The sequence below is a fragment of the Pagrus pagrus genome (assembly GCF_965226575.1).
Source record: "Pagrus pagrus genome assembly, chromosome: 10".
Lineage (NCBI taxonomy): Eukaryota > Metazoa > Chordata > Actinopteri > Spariformes > Sparidae > Pagrus > Pagrus pagrus.
The window spans coordinates 24713471-24732998 of NC_140194.1; the positions used below are offsets into that span (position 1 = coordinate 24713471).

General features: G+C 41.3%; 1 protein-coding gene across 2 annotated transcripts in view; it reads right to left on the reverse strand.

Annotated features, from left to right (window-relative positions):
- il34 (interleukin 34) overlaps nucleotides 1-18885 on the reverse strand; it is a 42549-nt gene extending 23664 nt beyond the window's left edge. The window contains exons 1-3 of one of the 2 annotated variants that reach the window (XM_084365224.1): nucleotides 18670-18885; nucleotides 9624-9671; nucleotides 7319-7611 (exon numbers count right to left, since the gene is read on the reverse strand). In XM_084365224.1, the coding sequence (XP_084221350.1) occupies nucleotides 7319-7364 (46 nt within the window). In that variant the 5' untranslated portion in view covers nucleotides 7365-7611; nucleotides 9624-9671; nucleotides 18670-18885. The remainder of the gene's footprint in view (nucleotides 1-7318; nucleotides 7612-9623; nucleotides 9672-18669) is intronic. The other variant, XM_084365223.1, reaches the window with a different exon arrangement.
- Between the last annotated feature and the right edge of the window lie 643 nt (nucleotides 18886-19528).

A 19528-nucleotide genomic window follows, 5' to 3' on the forward strand; every position in this document is an offset into this window, starting at 1 on the left:
GTGTGAATGTGAGCATGAATGGTTGTTTGTCCCTATCTGTCACCCCTGTGATGAACTGGCGACTTATCCAGGGAGTACCCCGCCGTCGCCCAGTGTCAGCTGGGATTGGCTCCAGCCCCCCTGTGATCCCGGAAAGGATAAGCGGTTTCAGATAATGGATGGATGTTTGTACATAACCTTGATAAATATGGAGAACTGACATCATCAAGGCCCCCCCTCTGCAGGCATACCGCATTAGTGAACACAGGACTGTGTCTAGATGGTTCATTGACAAAGGTGTCGTGAAGTATGTGGTCAGCTGTTTTGTGTTGTTCAACGCGAACCATTTATTTTTACAGATTTTTTGAGGGACGTGCTGCCCTAATGCAACAACATGATTGATGAGGCCTCCAAGGGGATGAAGAAGGCGGTGACTGAGGCCATGAGGGAGTTAACCGTATCGTAACCTGTCAGAAGGAAAAGCCAAACTGGTTTAATTGCCCTTTGGACTGACCCTGAAAGTCTCAAGAGATGCTCAGCAACCCCAGCCTGTGAACATCTGAGAGATTCGCACTCATTTGATGTGTTGGCCAGCATCTTGAATGATGTCCATTCCCAGTTCGACATTCTCGGGAACATTCTGAGAACAAAAGGCAACGGCTCCAACTTCTAAAGCCTTCCAACCACCTGCTCAACCTAATAGCCCTGAAAGCAAGATCCAATGAGGCATACAAGAAAGCATATCATTCACAATTTGTAAAGTGTAATGCCCTTTGGAACAAATATGGAAGGTCAATACTTATCCACAGACTGCTGAGGATAATCAAAGACAAGTGAGCAGGGGCAGTCAGAGTCATCTGTGTAACTTCCACTTTCATTGGTCCATTTTAGTTAATTATTCATCTGAAATGCTTATATAGTGTTATCAAATAGTTCTGTTGATTTCGTTTTCATCACACGTTTAATCCAGTCGAACTCCCATTCCTCCCAGTGCGCCGCTTCCATGAGCCCAGTTGCCCAGGAAATCAACATCTTGCGAGCAGAAGCAAATCCCCGGATGGCGTGGCAACTCAAGTTTCCACTGAAGTACTGCTTGCCTCACGTGGATGTTCTGCAGTTGGGAATAGGGTATCGTTTGGGCCACATGTCAGGAAACAATGAGCTGATCGCAGCTGCGATTCTTCTTTCAAATACCGAACAACTTGGGCAAAGGATGATGCCACAACCAGAAGGAAAATCAGTGAAAATGTGTACATTGTACACACCTAATATTGGCGAATTCACAAATCAGTTACGCATGTACTGATAGTGCGTGTACTGATAGTGCATCCTCAGAATATCTCAGGATTGGATGATGATGACGATGGATGATGCCAGCATGTCCAGTTCATCTGATGAAGATGGTTTCTTCTCTGCACTGCAGTTGTCTCAAGCACTCTAAACAACTGGACAGATACTTGGCCTGTTCAGCATATCAGATGGACTTGCTGAAATCCTTTCCAGCTGTGTGCAGCTGAACATGCGTCAACCAGTCTCAGCACCCTGTCAAAGGCTGTTAAGCATCGCATGATTCTTCTTCAGCCCAAGAAGAGTGACATTGAGCTTTCACAATTAAGAAAAAAAAAAGTTTTTGAAGATAAACAGTACATTTTAAATTTTCACGTGATGACCGGGGCTGTTACTGTAGGGAAGGTAGGGAGGGAGGTACGACTGAAGGAGTGGGAGGGAAAAACTGGATTTTCTTTCAATTCTTTAAGTTGTTACGACCTCGTTTTTCTTCAAGTGTTATGTGGGCTCCATTTGTAAGGTGGTGTACATGCTTTAGAGAATAAACTTGATTGATTTTTTATTAATAGAATTTACATGTTTGTTAACTACATTTAATACCAGGACATTACTTTTGACCACAGTAAAGAGCAGATGCTTTCAACGTGTGACATTTTTGACCATGTTTTTAGACTTTTGCTGGTATTGTTTTACCAACAGCTGTTTAACATTTTCTACCTTGAACATTGTCACTCAAAAGTTTAACCCACTACCTCTTATTTAACACTTGTACTCTTATATCTACACCTACGATTAGATATTCAGTGAAATTATTAAGTGGTTTCCTAACAAGGACTAAAGTTTTGATAGCAGTATACTCTTCTCTTGCTTCTGGCAAACACTTGGATGAAGCCAAAGACTTGAACTTCACATGTGGGTGATGTATTCTCAAACAACCTAATTAACTGTTTTGTCAACATATTCTAACAACCATAATATTTACCAGTCCATTCATTTCCTACCACCATTTATCTTGTTCAGAGGTCTGCGGATTATCACAGGGCAAAGACGCTAAGACAAACCTAACCTGCATGTCTTTAGACTGTGGGAGAAATGTTTGGAAACACACAGGGAAAACATGCCGACCCACAAGACCCCAGTCACATCTGGTCTGATTTGAAACCAGGACGCTCTTGCTGTCAGGCAATTGTAAGCAAGTATAATAAGACAAAGAGCAAAACCTTGACTAAAAATGCATTTCATGCTGACAATATGATTATGGCACAACTAAATCTTTGTTAAAAACTTATGAATTCTGATATCACAGGTGCAATATGTAAGAAATTTTAGTGGGGAATCATTGATATTTTTTTACTAAAATTATCAATAGAAAGTGAAGAAATTTCAGTTTTGAAAGTTTGATGTCTGTGCGTTGTGATGCAGAGATATCTACTGAAGTTAGCATGCTAACCGGCTAGCCATGGCCCGTCTCTGTCCAAAGCTCCTGTGCTAGCAGCAACACCAGCTCTTCATCAGTGCTCAGAGCTCGCACTTCGGACCACTAGCTGCACAGCTAACTAGCTTACTCTAGCGACAGTTAGCAGCAGCTAGCGGTTATTCTGGTGATATGCTGCCCCCTATTTGTTTTGAGTATGAATTTGAACTGTGATCGGCGGGGGCTAGCTGGTTAGCATGCTAACTTCAGTAAACATCTTTGCAGCAATACGCAGACGTCAAAACATGAAAACTGGTAATTCTTCACATTCTGTTGATAAGTTTAGTTAATTGTTGGCTGCTTCAAGTACAATTTTATATATTGCACCTTAAAAATGTATTGTATTATGTAAAATGAATTTATATTGACTATCATCTAAACACTTAATAATATTGAGTGGCAAAATAAAACTCAAATTCAATGTGATGGTTTCTCATTTTCCATTCTGTGCATTAAATGCAGATGGGTCACGACCAAGATCGAAAACACATTGTATCCATGAGTGGATATTTGCATTTTTTGAGGACAAAAAAAACACAGATTCTGTTCTGTATACTGTATACAACCACCACAAAGCATTCCTGTGCAAAGGGATGAACTGCCAGGCCCCACTAACCCTGACACTGCACACACTTCATGACATTTGTGCCTGTGTGGTGAGGAGCTGTCAGTTATCTGGTTCTCTCTGCTGTAACCCATCTGTCTTTATTGACTCTGAGTGAAGACCAAGCTTCACCCAACACTTGAAATCCCAGCAAAAAGAGCTGAAGATGATTACTTGTGTATGTTTAGAAAGTTATCTGATTATCCAGACAGGCATTGGCTCCCTTTCATATGCTGATAAGGTATAAAATCTATTTGCAAGGATTCGAACTTGTAAAAATCTGTCACATTTGACAGTATTCCAATAATTTATGTATGTTTAAAAAGTTTAACTAACTACTAAATATATATTATTGTGATGAGAAAATATGTTAATATTCTCTTTGAACAGTACAGTTTCTCAGATATTACCACATCTGAAGCAAATACAAACCAGATGTCCAGCTGCATTTGTAGTAGACTGACCATTGTCTTGAAATTTGCAATCAATCATCCCTGAAGCGATTGAATTACACTCTCTCTACATTTTTTCCACTGGTTGTAATGCTTTGATCCTGAGATGCTGGGGCATTTTGAAATATAAAATACAGGTAAATCAGTACAGTTCAGTTCATTTGAACTTCAAAAAAGTGTCAGTGAATGACAAGAAATACATGTATTCTTCACTTGAAAATGAAGATTACCTTGAACCTTGATGCTTCAACAGTACATTTTAACATTTGCTCAGAAAATTCATCATGGTTTACAGTATGCGCTGTGACAGTGTCCTTACATTTTGACCAGAAAGACATTAATTCTCCATTTAGAAAGATGTGCATTTGAAAAATCTTCTAATAAATTATTTATAAAGTCACGGTTTCAACTACAGCAGTAAAAACTAAGTTATTGTAGCTAGAAACACATGGTTTATTGGAATATAAAACCAGAGGTTGCAGGGTGGGGAGTAAAATGACTAAAAGGATCAATTTTCATGTTGAAGCGGAGAAGGTGGACCCAAATGCATGAGACGACAGGCAGGGAGTGAAATGGAATAAGTTTTAATCTCGGTCACGGCAACACAAGGAGCGGGCAAACACAAAGAAACATCAGGGAGACACAAAGACAGGCTCAGGAAAACAACAACAGCAGGATCATGGAAACTCAGGATCAACAGATGACTCAACCAAACTGAACTAATGGTGCGTTCCATTGCACGTCAGAATTTCCGATCTAGGAGCATTCCAGTGCATTTGTTCAGAAAAACATGGACGCTTGGTGCAACGGGTGTTCAAATGGCAAGTCTGCGAACTTCACAGCAACTGCAGCAACTGATTTAACGGTTAAGGGCACTTAAAAAAAACAAAAACAGGAGGCTCCTATCCCACAGTCTCAGATACTTCTATTGCGCACAGACCAACTGAATGAAAGTGAAAATGGTAACTAAATATTTAATTTACTGCACTTTTCACAAACAAACACATAGTAAGTATATGAAAGTAGTAAAGTATATGAAGTAAAAATGTAGTTGAAGAGGTAAAAAGTAATTGTTCACTTTGCGTGCCGCCATACTGCTGTGATGCTTTCTGTGTTTATGGCGGAGAAACACATGGGAGGGTAATGATTTTTGCAAACACTAGAAGCAGGGAAGGGGCTGACAAGCTGGAAAAATACTGGGAAGAGGGAAGGACTAATGAGGACTACTGACACAGTGCAGGTGTGGAGGAAGGACAGACTGGTGAGGAGCACAAGAAAAAACATACCAAGTACGAATTCTTCACCCGAGGTTTACGAACTGAATGTTGGACTGCTCTCATTAACCTGCTAGCCCACAGCAAACATGCTCACTGTAAAACTAGGGGGATAGCTTAAGGCTTCTTCATGTTGCTATAGAGACCAAAGGAAAACACTTCATCTCTGTGGTTTCTCTTTCCGCAAAGAAGGCTTCCAGGCACAAAAAGACACACAGATCACAGTTATCCTGAACCAACACTGGAATCACTGAGGATCTCACACAATGTTGTACCGTACACAGATGTACAAAATACAGGTGGGAACTAACAGCGGACTGATGATCCACCTGAAGAACAGCTCATGTATAAACAGTGTTTGTACGCCAACATCCACACGACAAAGTGAATCTAGAAGGAAGGCCCTGACTCATTTTTCAGAGTGTGAAGCACAGTCACATTCATGTTAACTCTATTACAGGACACTGTACCATCAACATGATTTTGAAGCTGTTATTTTAAGGTCAAAAAAGTTACAGAATGTTGCTTTAATGATGAATTGAACATCGCAGGGTGATGTTGATATTCCTCATGTCCATATTCGTCCATATTATTGCCACGGGAGTTTACTAGTGTCATCGCCATCACTGTTTACATTCTGCCATCTGGGAAGCAGCGTGTGACGTCATCCATGCTGTGACCCTGGGACTTCAGACGAAATACCCTGGAGCCCCTATCATCATCGCTGGTGACTTCAACCACATCTCTCTCTCATCCACACTCCCAGCGTTTCACCAGTTTGTAAAATGCACTACACGGGAAAATAAGACAATAGATCTGCTGTATGCAAATGTTAAAGATGCTTATATTGTATATAGTACTTTATTGTTTCTATATTTGCCCTTGCATGTTGAATGTACTTGCTGCTATGATAAAGTAATTTCCCTTCAGGGATTAAAAAAGTTATCTGTCTGTCTGTCTGTCTGTCTGTCTATCTATCTTTCTATCTGTCTATCTGTACGGACCTCACTAAGAATTCACAAACACCCTCAAGCACGCCACCTCACAGTGGGACCAATTCACAACCAAACACTGGGCACAAATGGGCACTGTCCATCACCGAGACTGACAACAGCAGCCCCAGTGGGACACTCGCAGACAGGGATCAGGGATCCAGGAGCGTAATGTGACTACATCTGTAAACTACTGGCTGCAAACCCGAGCAGACTCTCCTAAAAGGAACCTACTATTCTTGTCCTGGGTGCAGAGTTACAACGTGTAAACAGAATACTGTACTGTAGCGTAAATGCTCTGTGCAGTGAGCTGTGCTGTTCCAACTAACTGACTGTTTTCACTGGCAACAATGATATTAACAGCAGCCAAAACCGATTAAAGCCGTGGTCTGTCTCAGCCACTGGCCAGACTGCAACAGAGCATTCAGACCAATCCTGTCACATGTACCGTAGTCAATAATTATCCAGAGGAAAGTGTGCAAACTACACATTTCTGAATGGAACCAAAACTATCATCAGAAACTTGTATTTAGTAGGAGATCAGCAGCTCGTACACTCATGACAGCCTACTCTATGTTGTACAATGAGTCATATAAAATACAGAAAATATCAGCTTTAGAGGTGTTGTAATGCACTTTAGACAGAAACCTGTGAGATGTTTCCTCCTGCTCCAAGTCTTTGTGCTAAGCTTAACACGTCCAGCTCAATGCTTCAGGCACAGTCACAGATTGAGACACATTTGAGTCAGGTGCTGGGAACGTAGCACACACACATCATTCCTGCTGGGATTCAATCAGTTGAATGAAAAGACCTCATACCTCACAGGTGTTGTGTGTCAAGAAACACTTAAAAAGAAAAGTGAACTTATCCTTTAAACTTTTTTCTTCCTGTGCAACCTGATGACAGGTTGATATAATCAAAATGAAACTGACATGAGGAAATGTGATTGTGCAGAGATCTACTGTACTTTGTGATCTACTGTACTACTGTACAATTTGCCACAGATTAGCTAGGAGCCTTCTTCTTCTGGGCTGTTTTTCCACAATGGCACTCGATTAGCCGCTAAAATATGAGTGCCTAGTGAAAAACATCATCAAATGTCAGGTATTAAAACAAGGAAAAGTGAATCAGAGTGAGCAATTCAATTCCATTTTTTATACAGGGACAAAAATCAAAAAAACACCTCAGCAGCAGCCACAGCACCAAGGGCCACTGCACACACATGTAAACACACACATGTAAATGATGTCTCTTACCCAAAAGGCCTCCCAGCAGGCAGACAGAGATGGACAGTTGGACCATGCTCTTGGGCTGAAGTCTACGGTCTTCAACTCCACAGTGCTTTGAACTCAGCACAGTGTGTAAACACACACACGCTCCTAGTACACTGGTGTCTGCAACTCTTCAGTGTGTGTGTTCAGCAGGACACACATGGGTCGTCAGGCTTCAGGACGTCATTGCAGTGTCCAGCATCACTGAAACATGCCAGCAGTAAAAGATCCTGGCTACTCTGGCTCTTGTGCTTCTGTTGCTCGCAGCTGTTGATGATCTGAAAATTAGACCAAAAAAACAGTCAGGGGGGCTGGACAGGAAAATAAGCAACATTTAAACAGATGGGACAAATTTGCCAGTAACCCTGCTTATGAACAGATGGATGGACACAGACCAGACGTGTTCAAGTCTGAAATGCCTTAAAAAATGTTTCCTCATATTTTGTTACATTCACACTTGTGGGTAGCATTCTACTCCCTAATATCAGGATATGATGGTCTGAGCAGAATCCATGTCACCACTAATAATGAAACCACCATAAAGCACCACGGGCAAAAAAACCGACTGCAGTTATTTGAATTCTTTCCTGAGATTATGACCTAGACCTCTATGGATACTTGATTTCCTACTAGTTGTTTAGTGTGCATGGAGAGTCTACAGCCATGATAATGGCTCTTTGAGGCTACACTTAAAGCAACATTATGCAACTTTTTTGCCTTAAAATAACAGCTTCGAATTCATTTTGATGGTGTCAAGATACAAGTGTCTTGTAACAGGGTGAATGGTGTCTGGGATGCCAAATCACACAAAATGCCAATTTCTACATAATGTTGCTTTAAGCGCAGAGGCGCTCTGAGCTCTATTCTAATATCAGCATGCTAATATTCTTATACTGACAATGCTAACATGCAGATGTTTGGCAGGTATAACTATATTTACCATTGTTCAGTTATCAGTCTTAAAAAGTTGTGGACCAACCAAACAATCAACACTGCCGTCTTTAGAGCCATGCTGCTAGTGTGGCGACAACTCACACTCAGTCAATTAGTAAACAACGAATGACCAACATGTTCAAGTTCCGACCCACGTCGGTTCTGACCAATCTTCAAACTGGGTCTTCATTTTGATCTCAACTATACATCTGTGTATTCGCTGACTGCATCTTGCATGGTTGTAACACTATCATGCTGACAAAGGTCTGCCCACAGACAGACAGATGGACAGACAGACAGACAGACAGACATATACACACATGCTTGAGCTCCCGATACAACAGGTGTCTCAAGGAACACATTTTGCCACGCACACATACACACACACACACACACACACACACACACACACACACACACAGACCAACTAGTTGAAAGCACTAGCACGCGGTCACGGCTGTTAAAATATATTTTTACTTTGGTATTAAATAGCACTAAATACCAATGCAACAATGTAGTAACAAATCAAAGTAACAGTGAATGACGAGCAAAACACAACATTGACAAACATGAACAAAACTTATATTTGATGAAAAAAAAAAAAGACAATCATCAGCCCAGGCTGAGACCTGCAGCACCCAAACTTAGCAGCTTCAGTTCAGCCAACGACATATCCTGTCAATGAATAAATACTCATGGTTCTGCTTTCAACAAGTTGTTAACCTGTATGTTAACTATCAAACAGACAATTGGATATGAGGATTTGGGCCTTGACTAAAATATGGGTGGTGTGAATTGTCACAAAATTTGGCATAGACATCCATGGTCCCATGACGATGAACTTGATGGACTGTATATATGTACAGTAATGGTATTGTAAAATTTGCTTATGAGCATAGCTGGAACACTTTGCTCCAGGCTGGTTTTCATATGTGTGATAAAACACAGACTTTTAAAAAGATTTGGATTCAAGATTATGTTTGGATTTGGATTGAAGATTTCTAAGAGTTAATATAAAGTTGATGATTTGACGAGTGTGAAAATGTCCCTTTCTTGCTGAGAGGAAGTGTATCTTAGTGATGGATGAGAATGCATACATACATTCTGTTCTCATATACATCACCCTGCACTGAATAGCTGCTATTTGGCACCACTGCTTGCATATGTGGTCCAGATGTTGCAGTCTGACGCCGTCATAATGTATAGGATATTAAAGTTAAGAACAGATTAGAGGAATGTTGGAGAAGAATGTGATTCTGAGTTGCATCACTGTTTTCAGTGAGTCTCATGAAGCCACATGACAACAAAGATGCAGGTTTATATATTGTACGACCTCACAACATCTGGAATATATTACCTGTGAAGGGCAGCACATCTCCTGGAGGTAGCCACGCAATCACGTACACTGTAACATATATGTACAGTATCAGTGACATTCAAGTCTTTCAGCTTCATTCACTCAGTCACCACAGCATGCTATGCCTGTTCTATGCTTTAAGTCACACAGTATGACCTCCAGACCTCCTGGAGGAATAAACACCCAGAGACGCATCGAATTTAGCTCTAATCTGGATCCGTTTAACAAGGGGGTAAGGGTTAGAGAGATTACGTTCGAATTTTTGGGATTGTCAATTTATCTTCGCTCCTTTTCATTGTAGTGGAATAAATACAATTGCAATTGTTTTGGGGGCATCACCTCCGAAGAGCAAAATGAATCAAATCAATAATTCATGAATTTATCAGTCAAATATCCAAAGCTGTGATTTCTCGATTCAATTGATCTCCATTCTCCAATCCAAAGGAACACACAGAACAACGACTGGGTTTAAATGAAAATATTTATTAATTGATTATATACTAATCCAATGACTGACATTAAATGAGTGTTAAACATGAATATTTAACGTACACAAACAATTAACATGATGATAATGACTTGGAATGATGAATGGGACATAGTGGAAGAAATAATCTGTTCAACGGATTCCAGTAACTAATATTGACTGAGGATGTGAAACTTGGAGGTGATATCACTACCAATGATATTACTATTGTTATTATCATTTCATCAACATCAACCCAGTCACATGAGGTTATAAAAGATGGTTCATGCCTACTTTGAGCTGTGAGGGCCGTGGAACGAAACTAAATGAGTTAAATGAGTTGAATTTCTAACTCTATGACTAAATAAATGATTCTACAACATTTTCTTCATTAATTGTAATAAGATATGCCCTTGTAACTTAGTCTAAATACGTACTAATATAGAGCAATTAACTATACATGATCAGTAGATGTCAGTATTATCACACATTAGAAATGCAATATAAAGCTTAAATGAATAACTCAGGCTTGGGAATTGTTAGAACAATGGGGTTTTCTTTACCTTGAACAAGAATTTTGAGTGAATGTGATTAACATAATGGCAAATGAATGAAACAGATGCTTTATAATTATTTCAAAGTGTGCTGCAAAGGTAGAAGCATTTAATATCCACTCAACTTGGTATGCAGGCAGATTTGCGACCCCTGCTGTTATCTGCCAGGCGTCTCCAGCAGAATCCCCTGTGTGTGTGTTTGGTCCACTATATGAGAGGGGACTTTGTTACTGCAGTATTGTTTTACAGTCCTCTGGTTTGTTATGTCAAAGCCGTTGAAGCAAAAAGTCAATCCCAATCAAAGATGGAGTCTGATTATCAAAACTGTAGAGACGACCACATCTCCATCCTGTGGGAGTGTTACTTGTCCTTTTGGACCTGATAATCTCAACAGGCCTCGATTGTAAATCAGATGAAGGTTATAAAAGCTAGCCTCTCCTTGGGAGCGGGCAACCTCCCCATCTGGGTAGCATTGATGTCATTGTTTTGTGGTGCATAATTGGGGAGTAATTCGTTTGTTGAGTGTACCCAAAATGACCTCGTTGTGGAATGTAACCAGGCTGAGCTACATCCTCAACCTGACTGCAGCAGCAATCTGTGGAGGTGACCACCATTGCTGGGTATTTATGCACTTTAGTGTTGACTGCCAACTGCAGCTGTAAGGGAAATGTACTTTACGTCATGAACATAACGTTACAGTGAGGAGAGGGGAAAAAGAAGAGAGAGAACCGAAGTCTCTGGTGAGTGCTGAGTTCATTGAGAGGTTGACCTGAACTCAAACACACAGACACACACACCCTCATTGCCGTTGCTTGCTAATCTGGTAATCTGGCTGTTTATGTTTTATTCATGTCAAGTTTAGTCTGACCTCCCTATCACCGAAGTAGTGACTGACAACCAAATGAAATGCACCGTTACCTTGAGTAAACTTGTGGTTTGAACACTGTTGGAATCATCATCACATTTTAATGCAGAATTCATACGTATAGTATCTTTAAATGTAGACATGTTCATACACCAGCATGTATTGAATTCTTGTGCAAATTTTTAATTGTATTGCTTCAAATAAAAGTTGGCTTACTTTGGCTGGAAGGATGCATGAACATCCCCTAAATCTCTTATTACTGGAGTCTGTGGGCGGCTACACGGTTTGCTAATTCAGTGTTGTCTCTTGTTAGTGAAGCGTGCCTTTTGCTCTTCACAGGTTTTGCTGTCAAGGCCAAACTGAGTGTGACGACAAGGCTGATGGGTCACCACGGGCAACATTGCACAGCTCAACCAGGTTTACACAGTGAACACAGCTGGACACCAAAGTGGGACCAAACACAGCCTGCAAGACCCCTAGATGTCAGTTTGAAGACAGGGGTTACAGTATGGAGGTGATTTACAGTGGCTCTAACCAGGACTTTGACTTTGGGGATGACAAGACATGGCAGGTGGGGACAGGGGCTTGCAGTTGGAGAGAAGCCACAGAGATCAGCAGCATTTTTACGCTGAGTTAATGAAGCAATTAAGCTCATCTTAGTTTGCTCACAGAGAGAAACTTGATTTAGGAAGACGTAGGGTTGCATTTTTTCCGTTAAGTAAGGAAAGTAGATGTAAGAGTATTTCCTTTCTTGACATTTTGTGAGTTTATTTTGTTTATTTTTAACACTAAAACCTACGAGGGCTTTTGCAATGTAGCAACTGCTGCTGGCATACATCTCGCAGCTGAAACTCACACAGGTCACACAGGCAGGCAAGTGGTAAAACAAAAAGCGAGCTTTAATCAGCTGAAGTCCAAAATGCAAAAGTGCCAACAGCCGACAAAAACTGGCAACAAAAAGGTAGGCAAAGTAAAACACAAAAGTAATCCAAAAAATAAGGAACAACAAGGAACACAGGGAACACACAAGGACTGATGAACAGGCACAGCATACGCATGGACGAAAACAGGAGGACAACAGGACTGACGAGAACAGACGAACCAACAAGACGAACCAACAAAGAGTGAGGGGACAACACAGGCTTAAATACAAACTAAACTAACAAGTGGATGAGGTGCAGGTGGAGAGACACTGGGAACAGGGTAGTGCTAATGAGGCTGATGTGAGACAGATGTGTGGGTGGAATCAGACTGGGGAGGAGCACAGGAGGGAAACAGAACACTGGGAACACAAGTGAGCAGGAAGAAGACAGTGACAACAAGACAGAAGAGGATAGAAGTACAAAATAAAACTGACCAAGAACCAAAACCATGACAATTACAAGACAGGACAGGACAGACCAGGGCTAGCTGGATAGCATGCTAACTTCAGTAGACATCCCTGTAACACAACACATAGACATCTTTAAAATAATGTCAACAGTGTTGATTATTCTTATTTCTGTTGTAATATTTTAAACTAAGATTCTGGTCATATCTTACAAATTGCTTTTTTAAAGTCGCCTTTTAAGACAAATAATTTTTTGAGTTTAAGTTTTCTAAATAGCTTAAGTTTCCCAAACTAGATTTCTCCCTCGGGTAGCTTTACTGTTGTTCAACTAGAAATAATTTGTAGCTTACAATGCTATGCCTTAAAAGAAGCTTTCCCAATACTGATCTCTATCAGAAGCCGATGTATTCAGTGGAGCTTATGGGTTTGCTGGAATTGAATGTGTATGTGTAAACATAGAGAGGTTGTCTTTTGTGTTGCATCCAACCACGGACTGCTGCTTTAACAAGAGGCAAGAGCAAAACCAAATAGTTGTCTAATCAAAAAAATGTAATGCCACACGCTTTGTTCGTGCTGCATGTGATGACAGACAACCAACACTCAGCCTATTGTCTCCTTTCCTGCCTTTGCGTTATAGATGGTGCTGATTGTTCATGTCCTGTAACTGGTGTTGATAGGGTTTGTTGTAACTTGTTGTTTGTAGGTAACCGTGTCATCACTATTTTGATGCGAGTGCCATCTTTGGTTCAACTCGTACTGATATCTACGGTAAATCTTCACAGCACAACACCAGCTTTCCTGGAGATCCTTAAGCACTGATGCATGAAAGTCTCGAGTTTGAAATTCCTTGGTAACCCTGAAGTAGATAAAAAAACCTGTTGGTGTTCAAAAGATGTGTGAAATACAGATAGCTGCTTAGTCAAACATAAATAAATAAATTTGCCACAACCTGCCACTTCAGAGTTTTGGAATGAAATACAGTTTAATCATTCTTTTTTATCAAGGCCACGTTCAGTAAACCGTTTTTTTTTTTTTCAAACGGAAACAAACACCTACAATAAAACCATTGAGAAAACTTTCTTGGGAACATTCCTGTACCCTTCAGCTAACGTCCCCAAGTCAAACATGGTTTGCTGGGTATGTCCGTCAGACTTTTGAAAGGTTGTTGGAATTGGGACTGCACTTTCTTCACTGCTGGATGTTCTTTCACAAACACTCAACCAGACACAGGCTGAATTTAGATCGCTTTATTTCAATTTGAAGACATGAACCTGACTTGTTGACAGAAGCTGCTCCATCATGTAAAGAGAAATTGTTTTATAGTTTTTTCACAGCACACTTGGGCAACTCTGAAGGAGCACTAGTGCACCACAAAATCACAGGTCAGGCTTTGGTTTTTCAAACCAAACACTGCATTATATGAAACATACTTTAATCAGTGAGTCACTCCTTATATACAAAAGCTGAATTTAGAAAATAGCGAATTTAGATACACATTTATGGTGAAAATGGTATGCTCCCTTTTCCACATCTTTGGCAGCATTAGCATAAAATGCACCTACATTTACTTCCTACTTGAACAGACTGGATCATGTGGTAAGCTCACATCAGCATCATCTATTACAGAAACCCAAGGAAAAAACATCGAGTATCAAAACTCAGTGGGAGGGCAATTTAGTTGAGGAATTCCCAGAGGAGACATGGGATATAGCTGCAATTAGTTTTCACTTGTCTTTCATTTAAGCTAGACACAGTCTAACACAGTGTAAAATCACCCACATCACCCATTTAATTGAGGTCAGGCTTTCTGGGATTTTCGATGCTGACTCTGCCTTACATGCATCAGGCCCCTGCTTCCAATGCCCATATGTCTTTTCAGAACCATATCCTAAAAACATCAAAACCCCTGTTAAACCAACTGCTTCAGAGTCTTTCCCCCATTTCCGTCACTGTCAAACCATAAAGCAGACTTCTGACAGCCCAGACACATCAGACAACGTCAAAGAACGAGTGTTTTTGATGGCCGACTGTTGCGTCCCCTCCTTGCGTGGCCTGCACTTGAACACACTGCAAAGACTTGAGCTGGTGGCCAATTAGCTTGTATGTTCTGCGCCTGCATGAGAGGAAATAATTCTTCATCCCACCAGGTAGTTGGTGCCTGTATTTGCAGCATTTTTTCTTGGCACAGACTCAAGGGGCTTTTGGACTCTCAACTGGGGCCGCAGACGCTCACCGACAGCCCTGATATTGGCTGATGGCCAACCATCGGCTAATGTCATTAGCCTTAGGTAGTAGTAGTATTTTAGTACAATACAATTACTGACTGTTTTTTCCTTCATCAGCATCATCATGAAAGACCCTACAAACAATATAGGGTAGGTATGAAGCAGAAAAAAATTAAAATAGGCCAAAAATATTAAAATAACAAGCAATCATAACCATTCACACACCTCAGACAATAGGGCGCCGACAAAGATAGATTGGGTCTTCAACCATCTTGGCAGCAGATGTGTCCCAGACAATATGTTTGTCTGCTCACCCTCGACACATCAAAAACCTCACATGGTCTGATGAACCAGGAGGTCATTTTAGATGCAGCTCACAGTGCAACTTCACAGCAAGCAGCAAAAAGAAAATGAGAAAGATGATCAAAGATGAAAAACATCACACTGTCAGAGAGGTGTCAAAGCAACCCTGTGATCTTTTTGCAGGCTGTGCTTTGTGCTGCTGTCCTACTGGAGCGCATTACATTTAAAGGTGTTCCTAATATTTGTGTAACCCCATCACGCTGAATATTAGAAACATCTCAGGGTTAAGTTAACTTGAGCAAAACCCAGGAATGCCTCTGATGTTTTAGTGGAAAACAAACAGGAATCAAGCAGAATGTCGCTGATGTGTCATTGTCACTCGAACACAATGACCTGATGATATGTCAGTAACATCCTTCATATTCTTAATATATAATAGTCTTAATATTCAGAATCTAAATCATGAGTCATCCCTTCCGTCTCTGCTTCCTGACTTCCCCCTGCTCATCTCTCTCTCTTTCACACCCTCGCCATTCAGCCTTATCCAACTTTCTCCACAGCTGCACGTCACAGCTCAGTGAGTGGCCAGCTGACTAACTCAGTGAATTCCTGGATGGTTCAGTGTGCCACCGGTGGTGAAGTCTTTGTGGCTGCAGCGACCAACAGATGAGTGAACCCAACTGTTTGTTTCGCAGTCTGCAAAAATGGATGTAACGGGAACAGTGTGTGTAGGCTGTAATTAGACAGACACTAAACATAAAAATAAAAATTTACAAGGCCACAAGTGCGATCGCTTCATGACACAGCAGAGGAAACGTTTAAAAACAGATAGTTCACGTTATAGTTTCATTTCATTTCATTCCAGTGCCACTTCTTTTACATGCACATGAACATATATAAAACGCTGAAGGGAAGGGAACGAAAGCACAATAGGTCTCCTTTAAAGGATGATAAAAGTGTTTTGGGGACAGCAGGGGGTGGGAGGATGTCCTTTTCCTTGGAGACTGAAGTTGAGAAATTAACAAGACCCATAGGCATGAAACGATCTCAACTTTGCCATGCTCCGTTACTAAGCCTTGAAAATTTGTTCAAAATTAGATATTATTGGATTTGTTCAACTCTGGGCATTTGGCAAGCTTTTATTAATATTTCTCTGATATAATGTTGCAGACACAAACAATATACAGTATATTATCCACTTCATTTGCAATATCTCAAACTCAGCAGAGCATGTGGCTCAATACACTGATTATGTCACATCAACGCAGCCTGTATTTGCATATTCTCACTGGTAGCAGTGCCTTCAAGACTGGAAACTGACGGGCTGCTTATCTCAGGTTCAAACATGTAACAGACAACAAGAATTCAATGCTGTTAACTCCCTGTTGTCCAGTACTACCAATAATAGATCACACGGGACAACAGAGGGGCACAAAATCCCAACATGTCAGCACTCAAAGTGACACGACGCAGGCAATGATGCATAAAAGCCGCATCTCTAAGCTCCCCTCAGGGTGCACTCAGAAAATTACAGGTCTCCGATTTAGGTTCTCATTCCACACACACCTATATATAGTGTTACATATATATAAGTTGAACCTTATCCTATTTATGCACTTGTTCCTATTTATTTACTATTCCTGTGCTGTTAAGAGCCCCCGACAGTCTACATTCATTCAATATCCTTTCACTCTAACCTTGTCCATCACCACTGCATGTCTGTGAAGCTGATCCTAACCTTACACCTCTAAAACTAATCAATCCTAACCCTTAACCCTTGATGACAAAGTGTCCTCACATGAAAAGAGCTTCACCACCACTGGTCATTACAAGGATAGAAACACAGAAGCACACACATACACACATACACATGCACACACACACACTCACATACGCACTCACATTGCTTGGGGCTGACTCACCGCAGTTTTCTCTTGTTTCTTCTGACCCTGAACTGTTGTCTCTCTGTTCTATCTTTGGATTTTGTGACCCTGCACTGTCCCTATAATTCCAACCTCTGGCTCAGCAATCAAAGAAAGCATGCTCATATACAGTAAAGAAGAAGAAGAAGAAGAAGAAGGAGAAGGAGAAGAAGGCATACTTTATTAATCTTTCTTATGAATATCTAAACGACTTCTGCAGCTGTAGGTAGTCTGAAGGCTTATACGAAAAGTTGGTGAAATGTTAACACAGGCGGAACGTCTAACGTTGCAGTAACAGTGTGTTGCCCTGCAGACCCTGCAGCAGAGGCCACGCAGGCTGAATGAGTGATGTTCACAGACAGTCGACTGAATACTGTGCCATGATGGAATAAAGCAGAAATACACGCAGCGTTTATATAAAGGTGCACTATGTGGTTTTAGGGGGGGGGTCTAACTCAAAAGAGTTAATATTTACAATAGTTATAATGTTAAGGTCAGTAGGTTAATGTTTTTTTTTTGCATAGCTTTTTTTTTTTGGCATAAGCCATCCTCAGAGGAGAACAAGCTAGAGAGGCAGCTGCTTAGAAGGCTCCTGCACGTTTGTTCAGTCATGAAAAAGAAGAGATTTTGTTTATTTAGTTTGTTTAGGTGTAAAAAAAATCAATCAATGCAGAGTTTTCCACTTTGATTAAAAGTTCTTCCTGCTCCTTTAATAAATTAATTAACTGATTAATTATTATTTTATTTCTTTATGAAATGAGCAAGTCTGAAAAGCATGGCTGCAGCTGCATGACCTTCTCTCACCATGTCCGTCAGGGTTCATTATCGACACTTTTGGTAGTTTTCAGTCGATTTATGAACCCTGACTGTCTCACTTGTCTCTACGCCTAACAGTCTTGTCTAAGTAACTACTGTATATTACCCTGTCTTCTTCTCAGTCGTGTACCCTGAACTCTTTCACGCTCTCTCTCTTTGCTCTTTAATGCTGATACTGTCCGATGCGGATGTTTACACAGTGCGTCTGAACTGTTGCTGTTCCCTCTGGATGCATGCCTCATCTCATCGTGCATGGTCCCTGACAGCTGCTGCAGTTAAATTTATGGACTGATGAAGCACACGGTGTATTTGCCTTGTAAACCTTGTCAGTGGCCACATGTTGCCACTTTCCTCTGCTAGAGGCAAAGGGCCGCTTGAGCAATAAATTGCTTACGCACCTGACGAAAGTGAAAGTACTGCTGGTCACCTAAAGGCGACAAGCTGCGCGCACGGGCACGCATGTCCAAGAGAAAAGTTCGACAAGCTATAAAGCACTCAATCACACACACACACACACACACACACACACATATATATACATATATATATATTGGTAGACACGCACCTCGAGATTCCCTTTAGTCCGCGCTCCCGGGATGCGTAAAGGCTGTATCCGCTCAGAGGTGACGCGCTGTAATCAGTCCTTGTTATATCAGAGGGAAAGCCAACCCGATGAGAATCCAATCATGAAATAGGAAAAAGTCATTAAGGGAAGTCCATTACTGGCACCGTCCATCCATCCACGCGGATGTGGTGCTCTGTGTCTGCGTGTGCCGTCAAGTGCGCAACAGGCTGGCCTGCAGCTCCTACCAGTCAGTCACCTCCAAGTCGCAGACACGCACACAAACACAGCCTGCTTTCAAAATAAGTGAGCCTTTTTGCACGCCTTGCAGTTCTCCCTCCCTCCCTCTCTCCCTCCCTCCCTCTCTCCCTCCCTCCTTCTCTTTCTCACACACACACCTCTCCTCTTTTAGCTCATCAGGCATTTGATTTACGCAAGCAGAAAAAAAAAAAAGTCCCCCTCACACATCTGCGCTTTCATTTCTTTTCATGTCACAGGTGTCCGGCGGTGATGATTTTATTTTGAAAGCTGCGTCTTAACCAGAAGTTAAGGAGGAGGCTACGGTGTCCCATCTGGCTTGACGGTGGAGTTACAACGCTCTCCTCCCTTAACAGGTAACAGATGATAATACCTTTCCTGGACGGTCTCCTGCTGATTGGCAGGACTCATCGTTACTCACGTTTATGATCCGACCTCCGCTCGGAAAGACAAATGCGGCTCGCCTTGGACCTGGGAATGGTATAGATGCAGGCTGGGGCGCAAGAGACCATGGATATTATCCTGGTTAGAGAGGGAGCATATGGTCAGAGTGTTGTAAGAAGAACAAGGCTGTTTCACTTTTTTTTTTTTTAAAGGTGTACTG